At 41.8% G+C, this 16779-nt stretch overlaps 3 protein-coding genes and 1 long non-coding RNA gene across 12 annotated transcripts in view; 1 reads left to right on the forward strand and 3 right to left on the reverse strand.

The window, feature by feature from the left end:
• LOC131514297 (protocadherin alpha-C2) overlaps positions 1–16779 on the reverse strand; it is a 193215-nt gene that overhangs the window by 85625 nt on the left and 90811 nt on the right. Inside the window, exon 1 of one of the 9 annotated variants that reach the window (XM_058734179.1) lies at positions 3679–6619. The exons of the other annotated variants lie outside the window; for them this stretch is intronic. Within the exon in view, the coding sequence (XP_058590162.1) occupies positions 3679–6111 (2433 nt within the window). The 5' untranslated portion in view covers positions 6112–6619. Of the gene's footprint in view, positions 1–3678; positions 6620–16779 lie in introns of those variants that run through there. 9 annotated transcript variants of the gene reach the window in all.
• The window catches only part of LOC131514355 (protocadherin alpha-1-like), a 169278-nt gene that overhangs the window by 52694 nt on the left and 99805 nt on the right, over positions 1–16779 (reverse strand).
• LOC131514361 (protocadherin alpha-7-like) overlaps positions 1–16779 on the reverse strand; it is a 127795-nt gene that overhangs the window by 52684 nt on the left and 58332 nt on the right.
• LOC131514371 (uncharacterized) lies at positions 6300–7505 on the forward strand. Its single transcript, XR_009263047.1, has 2 exons — positions 6300–6393; positions 6542–7505. It is a non-coding gene; the product is annotated as an uncharacterized LOC131514371 (long non-coding RNA).

The raw sequence follows: 16779 nt of genomic DNA on the forward strand, positions 1-16779 counted from the left end.
ATCATTATATTGTACACTTGAAACTAATATAACACTGTGTTAACTACACTGGAATTAAAATAAAAACTTAAGTAAAAAAGAAGGGCTTAGTATTTGAAAAAAATATAAATATATATACATCGAGATTCCTTTTTTTTTTCAACGTTTATTTATTTTTAAGACAGAGAGAGACAGAGCATGAATGGGGGAGGGGCAGAGAGAGAGGGAGACACAGAATCGGTAGCAGGCTCCAGGCTCTGAGCCATCAGCCCAGAGCCCGACGCGGGGCTCGAACTCATGGACCGCGAGATCGTGACCTGAGCTGAAGTCGGACACTTAACCGACTGAGCCACCCAGGCGCCCCAAGATTCCTTTTTTTAATAAAAAAAATTTTTTTTAACATTTATTCATTTTTGAGAAACAGAGTGTGAACACGAGAGGGGCAGAGAGAGAGGGAGACACAGAATTCAAAGCAGGCTCCAGGCTCTGAGCTGTCAGCACAGAACCCGACGCGGGGCTCCAACCCACAAACCGTGAGATCATGACCTGAGCTGAAGTTAGACGCAACTGATTGAAACACCCAGGCGCCCCTAAACGAGATTCTTTATGACTCAGGCACACAGTTAAAATTATTATGAAATTGTACTCTTTTCAAAGGATTTTTGTTTTATAAAATCAAGCAGTAAATATTTTATTTCTAGAATTCTGTAGTTGGTATTACGGCATTCAGCGAACACTATGACAAGCATTCTGTTCTAAAGAATCAAGATTGGATCAATATGCAATTGGATAGGAAGAAGTCAATAATAAAATGCCTGGGTGAATTACAAATACTCCAGCTTTCTAGAAGTTATTTTATTCATGTTCTTATACATCATACTTTCTTTATATATAAGGAAAGATCTAGTACACAAAAATTATTAGCAGGCAATGGACTACCTATAACTTGAAATATCAACATTGATGGAAAAAGATTGTGCAGGTAGACAAATGGGATGGCACAGTACTCCTGCATGTATGAACAGTCTATCTTTGTTACTGTCACTCATACAAGTTTAAAAATTCAGTGGCAAGGGATATTTTCCTGTTACTAGCTATATTTCTCCTTTTAAATAATTTTCCAACTTCCAGATCCATTTCTTTCAAGTCTGCTCAAAATGTGTTTCTCAAACAATACCTGACTGCCAAACATTCAGATTCCCAAACTTCAGTATTCTCATCTCTATTTGTTATAGAAAGCAGTGAAATAAAATAAATGATGCATTTTCTTGATAGGAAGAGAGTTTACACATTGTTTTGATACCTGAAATATTAACATTACAATGCACCAATTTTCTGTCTTAAAATTAACTACATTTTAATTTGTATTTGCTGCAACTTTCACAGTATAAACATGTGTGTCCCTACTAATCACTTTGTCATCTATAGGAACTGTGATCATATTTAGTGTCAGACACAGTATTGAGGTTCTCCTAGGACCAGAAAATCCCACTGTTAATGTTGTTTCACTATTATATATGAGGAAGAAAATAATCATTGAAATAATATATTTGAAAGAGATCTTTAAACTGCTAAATATATATACACATAAAATGGAAAAGTAAGTTAAATCTTTGTTCTCGATGTTGAACTCTTCCATCTACATTAACACCCAATTCATCCATTCACAACTGTATTTATTCTTTCATTCAGCAAGCACTTACTAATCATATCTTATATACTGGATTCTATTATGCCATGTGAAACATAAAATATGCAAAATTATAATGCATATAAATCTATTTTATTTTCAGTTAACATCATCATTTGAAGGAGAATAACTAACTTATAACTTACTTTTCCCCTATTACCTGGAATCATAAAACAAGGAATCTTCCATTCCCTTCCCTAATTTCTGCATACCTCCTTCCCTTTTATCAATGATCTCTATGAAAAATCAGAAAGTAATACTGTAAAATTGCTGAAGACTGTCCTCACTCTATTTGATAAGTTTGTGAAATGCAAAGGGCCACTATGGATAAATTTAAGTATTTGAATAATTTAACTTTTATTAGATGCATTACTTTCAAATATAGCATTTACTTATTTTAAAGTATATTGGCTTCTAAAATAATAAGAAAATTAAATCCAAGTTGAATGGACTTTGAATGGCAAGTGCACCTTGAACACACAAATGTTTCTGACACAACAATTACTCCTCTTTCAAACAATAAGTAATAAATGGAATTGTTGAATCACTATATTGTACATCTGAAATGAATATGACACTGTATATTAATTACACTGGAATTAAAATTTTAAAAACAATTACTACTCTTTCTTCTTTGTGAAATATATCAAAACGTAAAATAGGGGCGCCTGGGTGGCTCAGTCGGTTAAGCGTCCGACTTCGGCTCAGGTCATGATCTCACGGTCAGTGAGTTCAAGCCCCACGTCGGGCTCTGTGCTGACAGCTCAGAGCCTGGAGCCCGCTTCAGATTCTGTGTCTCCCTCTCTCTCTGACCCTCCCCCGTTCATGCTCTGTCTCTCTGTCTCAAAAGTAAATAAACATTAAAAAAAAATTTTTTTTAAATAAAATAAAATAAAATGTAAAATAAAAGGTTGTCAAGTCCTATACCCAATGGTTTTATTTTCTATCAGTACAAACAGGTATTCTGAGACATGCTTATAATTTCCATATACTTAGAAACACTGTGTGGAGCTATCATTAGCTATGTTTCAGAGTGCCATTCTCAAAAAAGACTACTATGCAAAAATGGCATTTATTTAAAAAGTATGACCTGGAAAATATGTTGCCATTTTATTAAATGGTGTTATCATTCAGGATCTAATTAAAATGCCATCTCTACCACACTTCCTCTTCTGATTTCCTCCTCCTCCTCCCTTCCCAGATGTTCTCTCACAGTCTCTCTCTCCCTTTGAACATCCATTGCAATTTATTTTTACATTTTTTAGGTTATCATTGTCAAATCATGTATTGTAATGGTTTGGGCAAATGCCTCATCTTCCATGATACTATGCTTATGTAATGTAAAGACTCTTGCATATTTTTCATTCCCATTTTTGGTATCAGAATGCCTTACCCATATCTGGGACACCTGGGTGGCTCAGTCCATTAAGGGTCTGACTCTTGATCTTGGCTCAAGTCACGATCTCATGGTTTGTGAGATTGAGCCTCACGTCAGGCTCTCTGCAGACAGCACCAAGCTTGCTTGGGATTCTCTCTCTCCCTCTGCCTCTCTCTCTCAAAATAAATAAATAAACTTTTTTAAAAAATGCCTTACACATCTGTTGCTCAAAATGGTTTTTTTTTTTGAATGAAGGGGTTTGTGCTTTAAATAATTCCTTGAATAAATTCATAAAAGGAATCAAAGACATCCCCAGTCATTTATTTCCTGTACCAGAAACTTTGGTGCCTTATTTCTAATTTTAGTCCTGTATACTAGATTACTTTTATTGTTCTTTAATAGGCTTAAATTTCTTACCCTTGTTTCTCAGAAATAAACTATAAACTCCTTGAGGCCAAGGACAGTCTTTTAATACTTTTATACTCCCAGAATTCTTAGCATGGGGGTGCTAAGCAGAAGTGTTCAATTCAATGGATTAAATGTTGCTGAAGGCTCATCTAAGAAGCATTTCAGAACATAGCTAGCAGCCATCTTCTGGGCAAGGGAATCAAATCCCTCAAGATTTGCTTACCATGGCATTGACATTTACGTGATCCCCTTTCCTATTCCGAATGTGAATGCAGGATATTGGCAAATTCAGTCCTATCCCAGTAGCCAGATTTCTCAGGTCAGCAGCACTGTATTCCCCACGCAACAGCAAACTGTTATTATCAGAACCAAGTCCTAGAGAGGCCCGATAGAGATAGGTCTGAGAAAGTCTCTCAACTGTAGTGACATCTATCGTGGCTGATGTCATACAAGGATTTGAAGCCATCTTCCTCCCTTGCCTCAGCTCTTCTGAAGAGCAACAGCAGCTTTGAGAACAACAAGCTGGGCTCTGGTTCACCTTGATGCACACAAAGAAAAGTAAGCACCCCAGAAATAAAAAGGAAATAGAGGCCAGGGCAATTACTAAATACAGGTTCTGGGTGGAAAGGTGGCCTCCTCTTTCCCAGGTATCTTCAAAGTCTGGAAGGATTTGAGGGGCAAAGTTGCTCAACAGTATACCTAATGTGACAGAAGAGGAAAGTGAGGGGTCTCCATGGTCTCGAACCACTACCACCACCCTCTGTTTAACTGCATCAGTGGGAAGAATGAAGCGGGCAGTACGAAGTTCTCCCATATTGGCTGAAATTCTGAAGAGGCTAGAGTCAGAAGCCTGAAAAATATGGTAGGAAAGCCAAGCATTAGAGCCACTGTCTGCATCCTCTGCTACCACTTTTGTGACCAAGTGTCCAGTTCTGGCAGAGCGAGGCACAATTTCCACTGGAACAGAGCCATTTCTGGGCAAGGGAAACAGGATGACTGGAGCATTGTCGTTCCTATCTACCACAAATAAGTTCACAGTCACTGCTGCACTTCTGGGAGGAATGCCACCATCCCGGGCTTCCACTTGGAAGTGAAACCCCCTGAGTTGCTCAAAGTCAAAGGAAATTTTGGCAGTGATAGCCCCACTGGATGATTCTACTGCCACCAAGCTAGAGGCTGTCTGCCTTTCAGAGATAATATCCAACAGCTCATAGAAGACAAGGCCATTTTTCCCCAGGTCCGGATCCTGGGCAAAAACACGGCCTAAAGAGGCCCCAGGATCATTGTTTTCAGCCACAAAAAGTTCCTGTTGTGGTTGAGCAAAATTTGGTGAATTGTCGTTCACATCAGCAACAGACACAGTCACTGTCCTGCGGGTGCTCAGTGGGGGTGAGCCACCATCTGAGGCAGTAATCAGGACATGGTATTCGCTGACCTGCTCCCGGTCCAGCGGCCCATCAGTCAGCAAGCTGTAGTAGTTGTCAAAAGAAGCCTTCAGCTTAAAAGGGCCTCCACTGGACATGCTACAAAAGACCTTACCATTGGGACCGAGGTCCTCGTCCCTTAGACTGAAGAGAGCAATCACTGTGCCAGGGGCTGCGTCCTCAGAAACTGAACTGGATAGAGTCAGGAGGTTCACCTCAGGGGCATGATCATTCACATCGGTCACTTCCACCAGCAGTTTGACAGTACTAGCTAGACCGAAGGTACCCTCATCCCTCGCCTCAATGTATGCTTCCAACAACGTTTCAGGTAGACCGAGTGAAGCAGCTACCCGCACTTCCCCACTTCTAGGGTGTACGTGAAAGTAGTGTCGCAGCTCCACCAGCGTGCTATTGCTTAAGGAGTACCGGATTTCCCCATTGGAGCCTTCATCCGGGTCCGAGGCCTGAACTCGTAATAACAAAGTCCCGTTCGGGGCAGTCTCTGGTACCTTGGCACGGTATACTGTGCGCTCAAATACAGGCGCATTGTCGTTTGTGTCCACCACTATGATGGTAACTTGTGCGTCTCCGGAGAGCGCGGGCTGCCCTCCATCCTTAGCGGTGAGCAGTAGCTGGTGGGTGGCACGCTGCTCCCGATCCAGCGCTTTCTCTAATACCAACTCCGGGTATTCACTGCCGTCGACTCGCGACCCCATGATCAAGCGAAAGTGCTGGCTGGGGCTCAGGGTGTAGGTCAGGACACCGTTGCTTCCCTCGTCCGCATCTAGGGCATTAGGAAGAGTAAAGCGGGCTCCAGGCAACAGGAACTCGGGGATGTGCAGCTGCACGTCGCCGGCAGGGAAGACAGGAGAGTTGTCGTTGATGTCCACGACGTGAACTCGCATCTTGTGTAGCTCCAGCGGGTCCTCGAGCACCAGCTCATAGGTCAAGACGCAGGCAGCTTTAGTCCCGCACAGCCGTTCGCGGTCCGCCGGCTCTCGGACCACCAAGCTACCGCTGGCCAGATCCACCCCGAAGTAGGGCTCGCGGAGGCTGGAAAGTAAGCGAAAGTTCCGCAAGCGTAGAGCGGCCGCTGACAGCCCCAAGTCCGCGGAAACATTACCTACAGCTACGCTCCGCACGGTCTCCTCCAACACTGAGTATTCCAGCTGTCTGGCGGCAGAGCAGCAGGAGACCCACAGACACAGAACCGCCACCCTCCAGCCCACCATCCTCCTCCCTCTTGGCGTCCCCGCTCCACCAGCAGTGACCCAGAACCATGCTCCGGACTGCCGGAGAGCACGAACTGTGGTAAAGAGCAAGAGCCGGCCGCCCGCCGAAGCGGACTCGAGGTGCACAGACCGCCGACGTTCCGCCTCTTGAATATACTGGAATTGCCCCGGGCTGACGGGCTGGAAGCTAAACTCTCGGGACTGGAGGCTTGGCAGCCGTCTGGGAAAGCGGAGCTGGTCGGTGCAGAGGAGCGCAGCGCCGCCTAGGGGTGCAGAGACGAGGTAAACTACTCAGGCTAGGGAGGGGCCATCTCCATTCCCTTCGAGCTGGGCTCTCTCCACAAAGTCCCGGCAGCCGGCGGGGGGCGGGGAACAGCGAGGAAGATGCCGTGAGAAATTAACACATCTTCCTTTGAACCCTGTTTCTAAGGACAACGTCCTAAGAAGGCCTCCGTCTTAACTTCCACAACCTCTGACTGAAGACTGCTCGTAATTGAGGCTGAGCTCGTTTGGGCTTCTCTCTCCACTGTTTCACAGGGGAGCGTCCAGTTCCGGGCGCTCGGACCCACGGAACCCCTCCAGTGCCGGCGAAGAGATCGGAACTCCCAGAGAAATCGCGGGGCGGAGGCGGCGAGAGGTGGAATCGCGACCCTGAATGACCACGCCTTCGAAGCTTAAGGAAACCGGAAGCCCCAAGCTAAGGGCTGAAGCATTACATTCTAGATTCCTAGCTTCTCCACTTAGGGTTAAAGTCTCTGTGCACCTTCTTATATATGGGAAGCCAAGATTTCAACAGAGGCGACCAGTGAGGAACAAATTGGGTAATAGGGTCTTCCCCAAGCTTCCCTCCCACCCCCCATCCCCGGCTCTAGCTTTTCGGGACACCCAGGTGGGCGAGCTCAAGGCTTATGGTTCGTTCCGCTTTTTTGTGGGTCAGCAATTTCCCTTTCCTCAGGAGCCCCTACTTGCTTTACAAGCGGCCCTTGACGCTCTGGATGAGACAGGTTAGAAACCAGTCAGTACAAGCCCCTGAAACAGAAAAACTGACACTCCTCCCCAATGCGTCGTGTGAAGTGGAAGTGGAAGAAAGTTACTGAGATACTCTCCAGAGTGTAACCAGAAAACTACTGTGTAAATTTATTCTCTGTAAATATTTAGAAAACAGCATTGAGGCAGGGTAGGAACTAACTGCCCATATGTTGTCCAACTTCGTTTTTAAGCCGGTATTCTGAAGGGAAATTGGGACATCGGTCTGTCCTTGTAAAAACACCTCCGAGCTACAAGAAGTTATCTCTAAATTTGGCCTTGTGCCCAACAACCCGCAGCTTTCCCTGAGGGGGAGGCGAACTGAAAAAGAGTGACTTCAATGACTATTAAACACTAAATTCCTTAAATTTCTTTTAATGTAATTGCAACGTCGAAAGCCCCAGGAACCAAAATTTGAAAGACAAAAGCTAGATACTGATCAAGAATTGAAGCTTTCAGGGCACTGTATTTTCTGTTCAGAAAACTGCCTACAAGTGTTGATAATCACTGAAGCTGAAGGCTGGATACATGGGAGCTAATTACACAATTCTCTTTACTGTATGTTTGAATACACTGTTATAATAGTTTTTAAAATTGATGATTAAAATGGGGGTGGGGGAGGTAAGCTGTTCCAGCATTCTGGTTTTAAGACTGAAAGTGGGATTGGTAAATTCATTATGCCACTAAGAACCAATCACCTCCCCAGAACAATACAAACCCAGCCCTTATCTCTTCCAGGAAAGCAGAGTAAGCGCAACATAAGGCAATTTAAATAGTAAATGCCCTTGACTAATTTGTCTTTCTGAGATAAGGAACCAAGAAAATCATTGACACCAACAAGTCTTGGATAAAATTAAAGCAGGAAATATGTCAGCCCAGTGAAATGTTTAGGTAGAGACATAAATATAGCCATCACTGGGGATCTTCGTTAAGATGTGAAATAACCCATAAAAATTAAATTTATTCACCAAATTTCAGAACCAAAACTAATTATCTACTTCAAATGCCAGAGATTAAAATTTGCATTTCCTCGCTTTCATTTAATGCTGCTAACTGCTTTGGGGTGAAAGATTATACTTTTCACTTTTCCAATAGCAGCTGATGAAATACATCTGGAGAGATATACTCAACTTTTGGAATGCCCCTGATTTTAAGACCTACAATCAAGTTCCCAGTTAGACTGGATTTAGGATTTCTGAGCTCTGTCTAGGAGGACAGTGTGTGGGGGTGTAGATTAGCAAGTGGGGAAAAGGAAAAACTCATACTAAAAATCAACATGGAAAATGCTGAGAAAAACTCTTCCCCCTTCACACCCCTCTCACACTTTTGGCTTCCCCTTTCCCCCATTTCTCTGTCCAAACTGCCACTAATGATTATTTTCAAAAGATTTAATTTCTGTAAAGAATAAATGAATAGCACTCACCTAGTAGGATTTGTCCCAACATCAGCCTCCCTATCTTTAGGCATAACTGGGATTTGTGCGAAAGCATTATTTAGGAGATATTTGGGATATTCGAAAACCCCAAAGATGAGGAAGTCACAAGTTCTTACTTTTGTATAAGATGACTTGTTGAACATTAAATCATAAATTAACAAAATTTCTCCTTAGCAGAAACTTTCAAATATTTCATTTTGCCATTTTATGCCATTTTCCATAGTTTCCCCTAATTCAGGCATTTTCAAGTTTTAATTATGGGCAAGTATAACTTTAAGTGGACTCATTACAAAAACAGTCTTGATTTCTGCTTGGATTCTATTGCCAAAACAATTATTATAAAGCTCTCCCAACCAAACTTGGCCTTAAACTAAATAACTTCAAATTTTTATTTAATAAATAAATTTTGAAATAAATTCAAAAGATTTCTAGCCATAATGCATAAGATCCTATTAGAGATCTTGCAGCCAAATAGGAAAAAAGTAAATTTGACACACACCAAAGAGTATGTCAGCAAAAGTGATGAAGGATAGAAGCAGAAATGCTCACCTTTAGTCCCGAAGGCTGACCTACAGCCTGCATAGTTTTTAAAAATATTTTTATTTGTTTATGAGAGTGAGAACCAGAGTGTGAGCAGGGGAGGAGCAGGGTGAAGGGAAACACAGAATCCCAAGCAGGCTCCAGGCTTCACGAGCTGTCAGCACAGAGCCTGACACAGGGCTCGAACTCATGAACTGCAAGATCATGACCTGAGCGAAAGTCGGAAGCTTAACCAACTGAGCCACCCAGGTGCCATGCTTGCATAGGTTTAATAAGGATTAAATATGTGCTGGTTGTTACATCCTTAAAGGGTATCATGACTGCCTGTATGTCTCACCCATAGTTAATATCAAACTGAATGATAAACACCAGAGAAATCTTGTGAAAGCAGTTTTATGAATAGAAATTCAAAGAAATATTTATGATACTTCCTACATGTTCCCTCCACCTTGAGCACTAAGCATATAACTACAAGCTTCATACAGCAGAAAGTGCAGCTTTTTCTGCACATGGGTCCTGTCCTATGCTACTTAAATAAACTCACTATGTTGCACCATATAATAACATCTCAAGAATTTCTTGGCCATTGTTCTCGACAACCCCACAACAAAAGGATATGTATGATTTTAAACCAAATTTTCTTTTTTTTTAATTGTTTTAATGTTTATCTTTGAGAGAAAAAGACAAAGCACAAATGGGGGAGGGGGAGAGGGAGAGGGAGAGGGAGAGAGGAGAGAGAGAGAGAGAGAGAGAGAGAGAGAGAGAGAATGGAAGCAGGCTCCAGGCTCTGAGCTGTCAGCACAGAGCCCGATGCAGGGCTCGAACACTAACTGTGAGATCATGACCTGAGCCAAAGTTGGACACTTAACCAAGTAAGCTACCCAGGGTGCCCCTAAACCAGATTTTCTTAGTGCTTAAGATTATTCCTTGGGAACATGGTATGTGCTTAAGAAACTAAAAGACAGGACATCAGCAGCATCACATCAAGCACATTTTCATCCTGTAAAGCTTAATGAAGTGTCCAAATCAAGTCTAACAGAGTAGGACTTCTTTGAGAGTAAAGATCTGTATCACTCAAATTTTGTGTCTTAAGTATCTAGCTGGGTTCTGGGCACACAAATTAAGTGGCTAAAGCACTCTCAATATACAACAACCTATGTCATCCTTTTTTCTTTTTTTACTTACATCCTTACCAATAACACATTACTACAGAATTTCTTTCTCAATTTTCTATTGCCAAGGAACCAGTTTTTCACATAATACATCACATAATACCATATAAAGTATCTTGGACCTTTCTTTTGTGAATCCTCACTCTAACTCTATGTTGTGTTTACTTACTACTTTATGATTATGTAATAATTTTTCAAAAATTACCTTTTTCTAAAAATTGTTTACTATTTCATCTTCAAAGTATAGCCCTCAGAACCTAAAGTCTTACTCCAGGTTGGTCATATCTTATCCAAAAAGAGGATACCTGGCCCTTTTAATGCAGGCTGGCTCAGTCCAAGGACCCAGAGGGAGTCCCACAGGACCAGTGAAGAGGGTCGTTGGCTTCTCCCAGAATGGAAATCAATCTTCCTGGATGGAAACGCAAACCGAGAGGAAGGGAGAACAGAGTTTACTGAAGACAGACAGAGAGAGCAGAGTCAGAAAGAGAGTCTGGGAGACTCAGAAAGGAAAGGAGAGACAGAGTCTTGTCTTTGCTTGGGGCTTGGGGTTTTTGTTGAGGATGGTGGTCTGGTATATGTGTCCCCTCAGGCATCCAAGAATTGGTCAAAACGATGAGTTTTTAGACGTCCTCCATAAGTCACTGAGGCCCTTGAGTCAGTGGTCTTGGAAAACATTCATGACAACCTCACCTAGTCATTCCTTAGATGTTAATCGGTTGTGCTGGAAGACTCCAAAGAAATCATGAACTCCTTGACCTTTACAAGGAGGACGTACATTAAGGCATGTGTAAGAATAGATCTAGAAAGGGAAACTGAAGGGACCCCATGAAAAAACTGCCTTTTTGGGGCGCCTGGGTGGCTCAGTCGGTTAAACGGCCAACTTTGGCTCAGGTCATGATCTCGCGGTCCGTGAGTTCGAGCCCCGCGTCGGGCTCTGTGCTGACAGCTCAGAGCCTGGAGCCTGTTTCGGATTCTGTGTCTCCCTCTCTCTGATCCTCCCCCGTTCATGCTTCGTCTCTCTCTGTCTCAAAAATAAAAACGTTAAAAAAAAAATTTAAAAACTGCCTTTTTTGCTCCTTTTCCTGCTTCAGTTCTTGCTAGGACCTAGGACCCTACCTTCCTTCTGAGTTTCTCAGACTCTCTGTCTGAATCTGCTCTCTCTCTGTATCTTCAATAAACTCTGCTCTCACTTCCTTTTGGTTCATGTTTGATTTCCATCCTGGGAAAAGCCAAGGACCCCCTTTGCTGGTCCTGTAGGACCCCCTCTGGCTCCTTGAACCCAGCCAGCCTGCATCACTTTTTTTTTTTTTGAGAGAGAGGGAGAGAGAGAGAGAATGCAAATGGTAAAGGGAGAGAGAGAATTGGAGCATCGGGCTCTTTCTCACAACCCCAAGATCATGACCCAAGTGCAGCCAAAACCAAGAGTCAGAAACTTAATCGACTGAGTCACCCAGGTGCCCCTGCATCACTTTCATTCAAAATACTATAAATCAAGGAAAAGAGTCTAAAATTGCATCTAGCCCTTTAACACCCATATCACATACTTTTTTAATCATGGATTGAAAACTAAAATTCACACTTATTTTTTTTGAGATACTCTTAAGCCACAGATCAGAAAGTCCTAGACTTTTATACTTTTTCTTTTTACTCAAATATGATGAATGTCATTGTGTTAAGAGCTAACCTATCTAGTTCAATCACATAATATATTTTACCTACATTCCAATTTCATATTGCTATGTATTTGGTAAGTAGTAACACCACATCTTCCTCTGAGCTGCGGATGAAAGTTTGCATCAAGTGTAGCTGAAAAGGAAGGCCTGAAACCTTTACCAGCAACCCCACCAGACATCAGTTTATTACACAGTACCTAACCTGAAGTAAAAATTAAACCAAGAAGGGCACCTCAGTGGCCCAGTTGGTTAAGTGTTTGACTCTTTATTTCTGTTCAGGTCATGATCTCATGGTGGTGAGATCAAGCCCCGCACTGGGCTCTGCACTGACAGCTCAGAGCCTACTTGGGATTTTCCCTCTGCCCTTCCCCTGTGTTCTCTCTCCTTCTCAAAATAAATAAACTTTAAAAAAAATCTAACAAGACACTATCAACATTATCCAAAAAAATACAACATACAAATCTCACATTATGGTTTCAAAACATGCTAAACAAATATCACTAGATCATCATTATGATAGATTCTTAAAAGAAATTTGATAAAATTTGACAGCTGTTACAAATGACCATCTTCATTTTAAACAGTAAAACACCAGAATTATTTCCATGAAAAATCATGAGCATAACAAGACATTTCATGTCATAGTATTATTCAATACTGACTTGGATACTCTAAACAACACAAGATAAGAAAGTGTGACTCTGTGTGTGTGTGTGTGTGTGTGTGTTAGAAAGAGGATAACATGTATGGTTACAAGATAAGTTTATAGCTGATTTAATTTTCTACTCATAAAATCCAAGAAAATTAAAGAAAAAAATAATTAGAACTAAAAAGAGTTCAGTGACATTATTAGCTTTCATCTTTGATGAGATTCTATAAAACATTTGGACTTCAAGCATAATATATATGAAAAGAAGTTACTAAGTGCCATGAAAACTGGACCAAGATGTGAGAGAGTGCTAAGAGTGAATTCTGGCCACTGGAGCTTTGGAAAGTGTGGTAATCAATTTCAGTTTTGAGCATCAGTACCCCAAGGCCAGTGGGTTTCTCCTAGAGGCTATAGCAGGGCAATATGACTGTGTGCACTCTTGTACCGCAGTGGAAAAACCTTTACCCCTTTCCACAGAAGACTAACAGTGGGACTGGTCAGATGCCATATGATTCACACACTCTAAGCAGAAACAAAAGTGCTTCACTGAGCCTAAAATAGGGAATGATATTTCCACACAAGATGATAAGCCTAGGACAGGCTGTGTGAACTCCTTATCTCTTGGTAAGGAAGTGTTCCAAGTCCAAGGCCCATTCTTATGTGAATAAGTGAAGGTTGAAAGACTACAAATTAGACTGCCCTTCCCAACACTAAGCATAAAATAAGCTTCAATAAAGTTAAAAGTATTGATACCATACAAAGTGTGTTCTCTGACCACAATGGAAAGAAATTAGAAATCAATAACAAAATGAAATTTGAGAAATTCACAAATATGTGGAAATTAAATCACATATGCTAAAGTATCCAATGGGTCAAAGAAGAGCAAGGAAAATTAGAAAACACTCTGAGACAAATGAAAATGAAGATACAATATATGAGAAACTTATGGGATGCAACTAAAGCAGTGCTCAGAGGAAAATGTATAGCTGTAATGTTGACACAGAAAATGAAGAAATGCCTCATATCAATAACCTAACCTCCTACTTTGAGTTTCTGGAAAAATAAGAGCAAACCAAACCCAAAGCAAACAAAAGAAAGAGAATAAATAGGATTATGGCAGAAATAAATGAAATAAATAATAGAAAAATAGTAGAGAAAGACAATGAAGCTGAAGCCACAAGCTGGTTCTTTGAAAAGATCAACATAATTGACAAACCTTTACCTAGACTGACCAAGAGAAAAGACAAGAAAATGAAAATTATTAAAACCAGAAATGAAAGAGGAGACATTACTATTGACCTTAAAGAAATAAAAAAAAAAAGAGTTCAGGGGGAATTAAGATGGAAGAGCAGTAGGGGGACCAGGATTGTCCTCATCCCTCAAACACAGCCGTTTTGAGGTTGAGATCACTTGGAACACCCAGGAAATTGATCTGCAGAGCAGCAGAAGGATCTCCACAGTTGGAAGGAGATAGTTTGGCAGGATCGAGTTTTTTGATTCTCTGGTTTACTTTTCTCCCCTTTCATTTTTCTCTTTTTACCGCATAAGGCTTTCACCCTCCCTTATTTTTCTAGGGTTACTTCAACAAATCAAAGCACACCTACCTAAAGGTCCAAACACTCCACCACTACAATCAAGGAAGAGCTCTGCAGAGGACTGACCAGTGGAACAGAGCAGCTAAAATGCAACAACAGAGTGCACGCAACATACAGCAGAAACACTCCCTGGAGTGCCAGGCCCTGGAGAGGGTATGACCCCCTTTTTAATATAGTAGTACTCTCAGGTGCAAAACACATAACAAGTTTTTAAAACACATAAAAGACAAAAACCTAGTCAAAATGACAAGATGGAGGAATTCCCCTCAAAAGAAAGGTCAAAAAGAAATCACAGCCAGTGGGGTGCCTGGGTGGCTCAGTCGGTTAAGCGTCTAACTTTGGCTCAGGTCACGAGCTCATGGTCTGTGAGTTCGAGCCCCATGTTGGGCTCTGTGCTGACAGCTCAGAGCCTGGAGCCTGCTTCAGATTCTGTGTCTCCCTCTCTCTCTGACCCTCCCCCATTCATGCTCTGCCTCTCTCTATCTCAAAAATAAATAAACATTTAAGAAAACATTTTTTAATATAAACAAAATTTAAAAAAGAAATCACAGCCTGAGAATTGCTCAAAACAGATATAAATAATATATCTGAACAAGAATTTAGAAAAACAGTCATAAGACTAATACCTGGGCTGAAAAAAGTATAGAAGACACCAGAGAAACTCTTGCTGCAGAGATCAAAGACCTAAGAACTAGTCAGGATGAATTTCAAAATGCTACAACTGAGATGCAAAATAAACTAGATACAGTGACAACAAGGATGGAAGAAGCAGACAGCAGAATAGTTGAAATAGAAGATAAAATTATGGAAAATAATGAAGCTGAAACAAAGATGGAAAAGAAATTACTAGGTCATGAGGGGACAATTAGAGAACTAAGTGATTCCATGAAATGAAACCATATCCATATCATAGGAGTGTCAGAAGAAGAAGAGCAAGAGAAAAGGGCAGAAGGTTTATTTTAACAAGTTATAGATGAGAACTTCCCTAATCTGAGGAAGGAAACTGACATCCAAGTCCAAGAGGCAGAGAAAACTCCATTCAAAATCAACAAAAACCAGTTAATCACTGTAACATATCATGGTGAAACTGGCAAAATACAAAGATAAAGAGAGAATTCTGAAAGAAGCTAGGGTAAAATGTCCTTAAGCTACAAGGGTAGACACATAAGGTTGGTAGCAGACCTATCCACTGAAACTTGGCAGGCCAGAAGGGAGTGGCAGGAAATATTCAATGTTCTGAATATGAAAAATATGCAGCCAAGAATCCTTTATCAAGCAAGACTATCATCTGGAATAGAAGGAGAGATAGACTTTCCAGGACAAACAAAAACTAAAGGAGTTCATGATCACTAAACCAGCCCTGCAAGAGGTCCTAAGGGGGACTCTGTGAGTGGAAAGCATCAAAGACTACAAAGTACCAGAGGACATCACCACAAACATGGAATCTACAGATAACACAATGGCACTAAATCCATATCTTTCAATAATCAATATGAATGTAAATGGGCTAAATGCCCCAATCAAAAGATATAGGGTATCAGAACGGATAAAAAAAAAAAAAAAAAAGGCCATTTATATGCTGCCTACAAGAGACTCATTTTAGATCTGAGGACACCAGCAGATTGAAAGTTAGGGGATGGAGAACCATCTATTATGCTAATGGACATCAAAAGAAAGCTGGAGTCGGGGCGCCTGGGTGGCGCAGTCGGTTGGGCGTCCGACTTCAGCCAGGTCACGATCTCGCGGTCCGTGAGTTTGAGCCCCGCGTCAGGCTCTGGGCTGATGGCTCAGAGCCTGGAGCCTGTTTCCGATTCTGTGTCTCCCTCTCTCTCTGCCCCTCCCCCATTCATGCTATGTCTCTCTCTGTCCCAAAAATAAATAAAAAACGTTGAAAAAAAAAAATTTAAAAAAAAAAAAAAAAAAAAAGAAAGCTGGAGTAGCCATACTTATATCAGACAAACTGGATTTTAAAACAACGACTGTAATAAGAGATGAAGAAGGGCATTATATCATAATTAAGGGGTCTATTTATTAAGAAAAGCTAGGAGGAAGATGTCAGAGTAGGAGGATGCTGGGCTTACCTCATCCTGCTGATCGCTTAGATTCCACCCACATCTGCCTAAATAATCCAGAAAACCACCAGAAGACTAGCAGAACGGACTAGAGGCAAGCACAGACAAGAGGCCCACGGAAGAGGGTAGGAAGGGCAGAGAGGTGATGCGTGCTACAAGGACCAGGGAGAGGGAGCCGCGGCGGTAGGTGGGCAGCCCGCCCAGCAAGGCAGAGCCCCCGAAGTCTGGTTTGCAAAAGCTGAGGGCCAAACTCCGTGAGTTCTGACAGCCAGTGGGACTTAACATCTGGAATGTTAAAAGTCAACGGCTCTGCTCTTGGAGAGCGGGGAGGGTGAGAGGACACTGGGAGGAGAGTTGTTGAACCCCGGAAGACAGAGCTCAGCTCAGTGGGGGGAACAAAGGTGCTGGCAGGTGCCATTTCCCTCTCCCATCCCACAGCCGAAATTCCAAAGGGAACCAGTTCCCATCACTGAACTTGCTTGCACCACACAAATGCCTAACACTGT

This window comes from Neofelis nebulosa, chromosome 1 (assembly GCF_028018385.1).
Source record: "Neofelis nebulosa isolate mNeoNeb1 chromosome 1, mNeoNeb1.pri, whole genome shotgun sequence".
Taxonomy (NCBI): domain Eukaryota; kingdom Metazoa; phylum Chordata; class Mammalia; order Carnivora; family Felidae; genus Neofelis; species Neofelis nebulosa.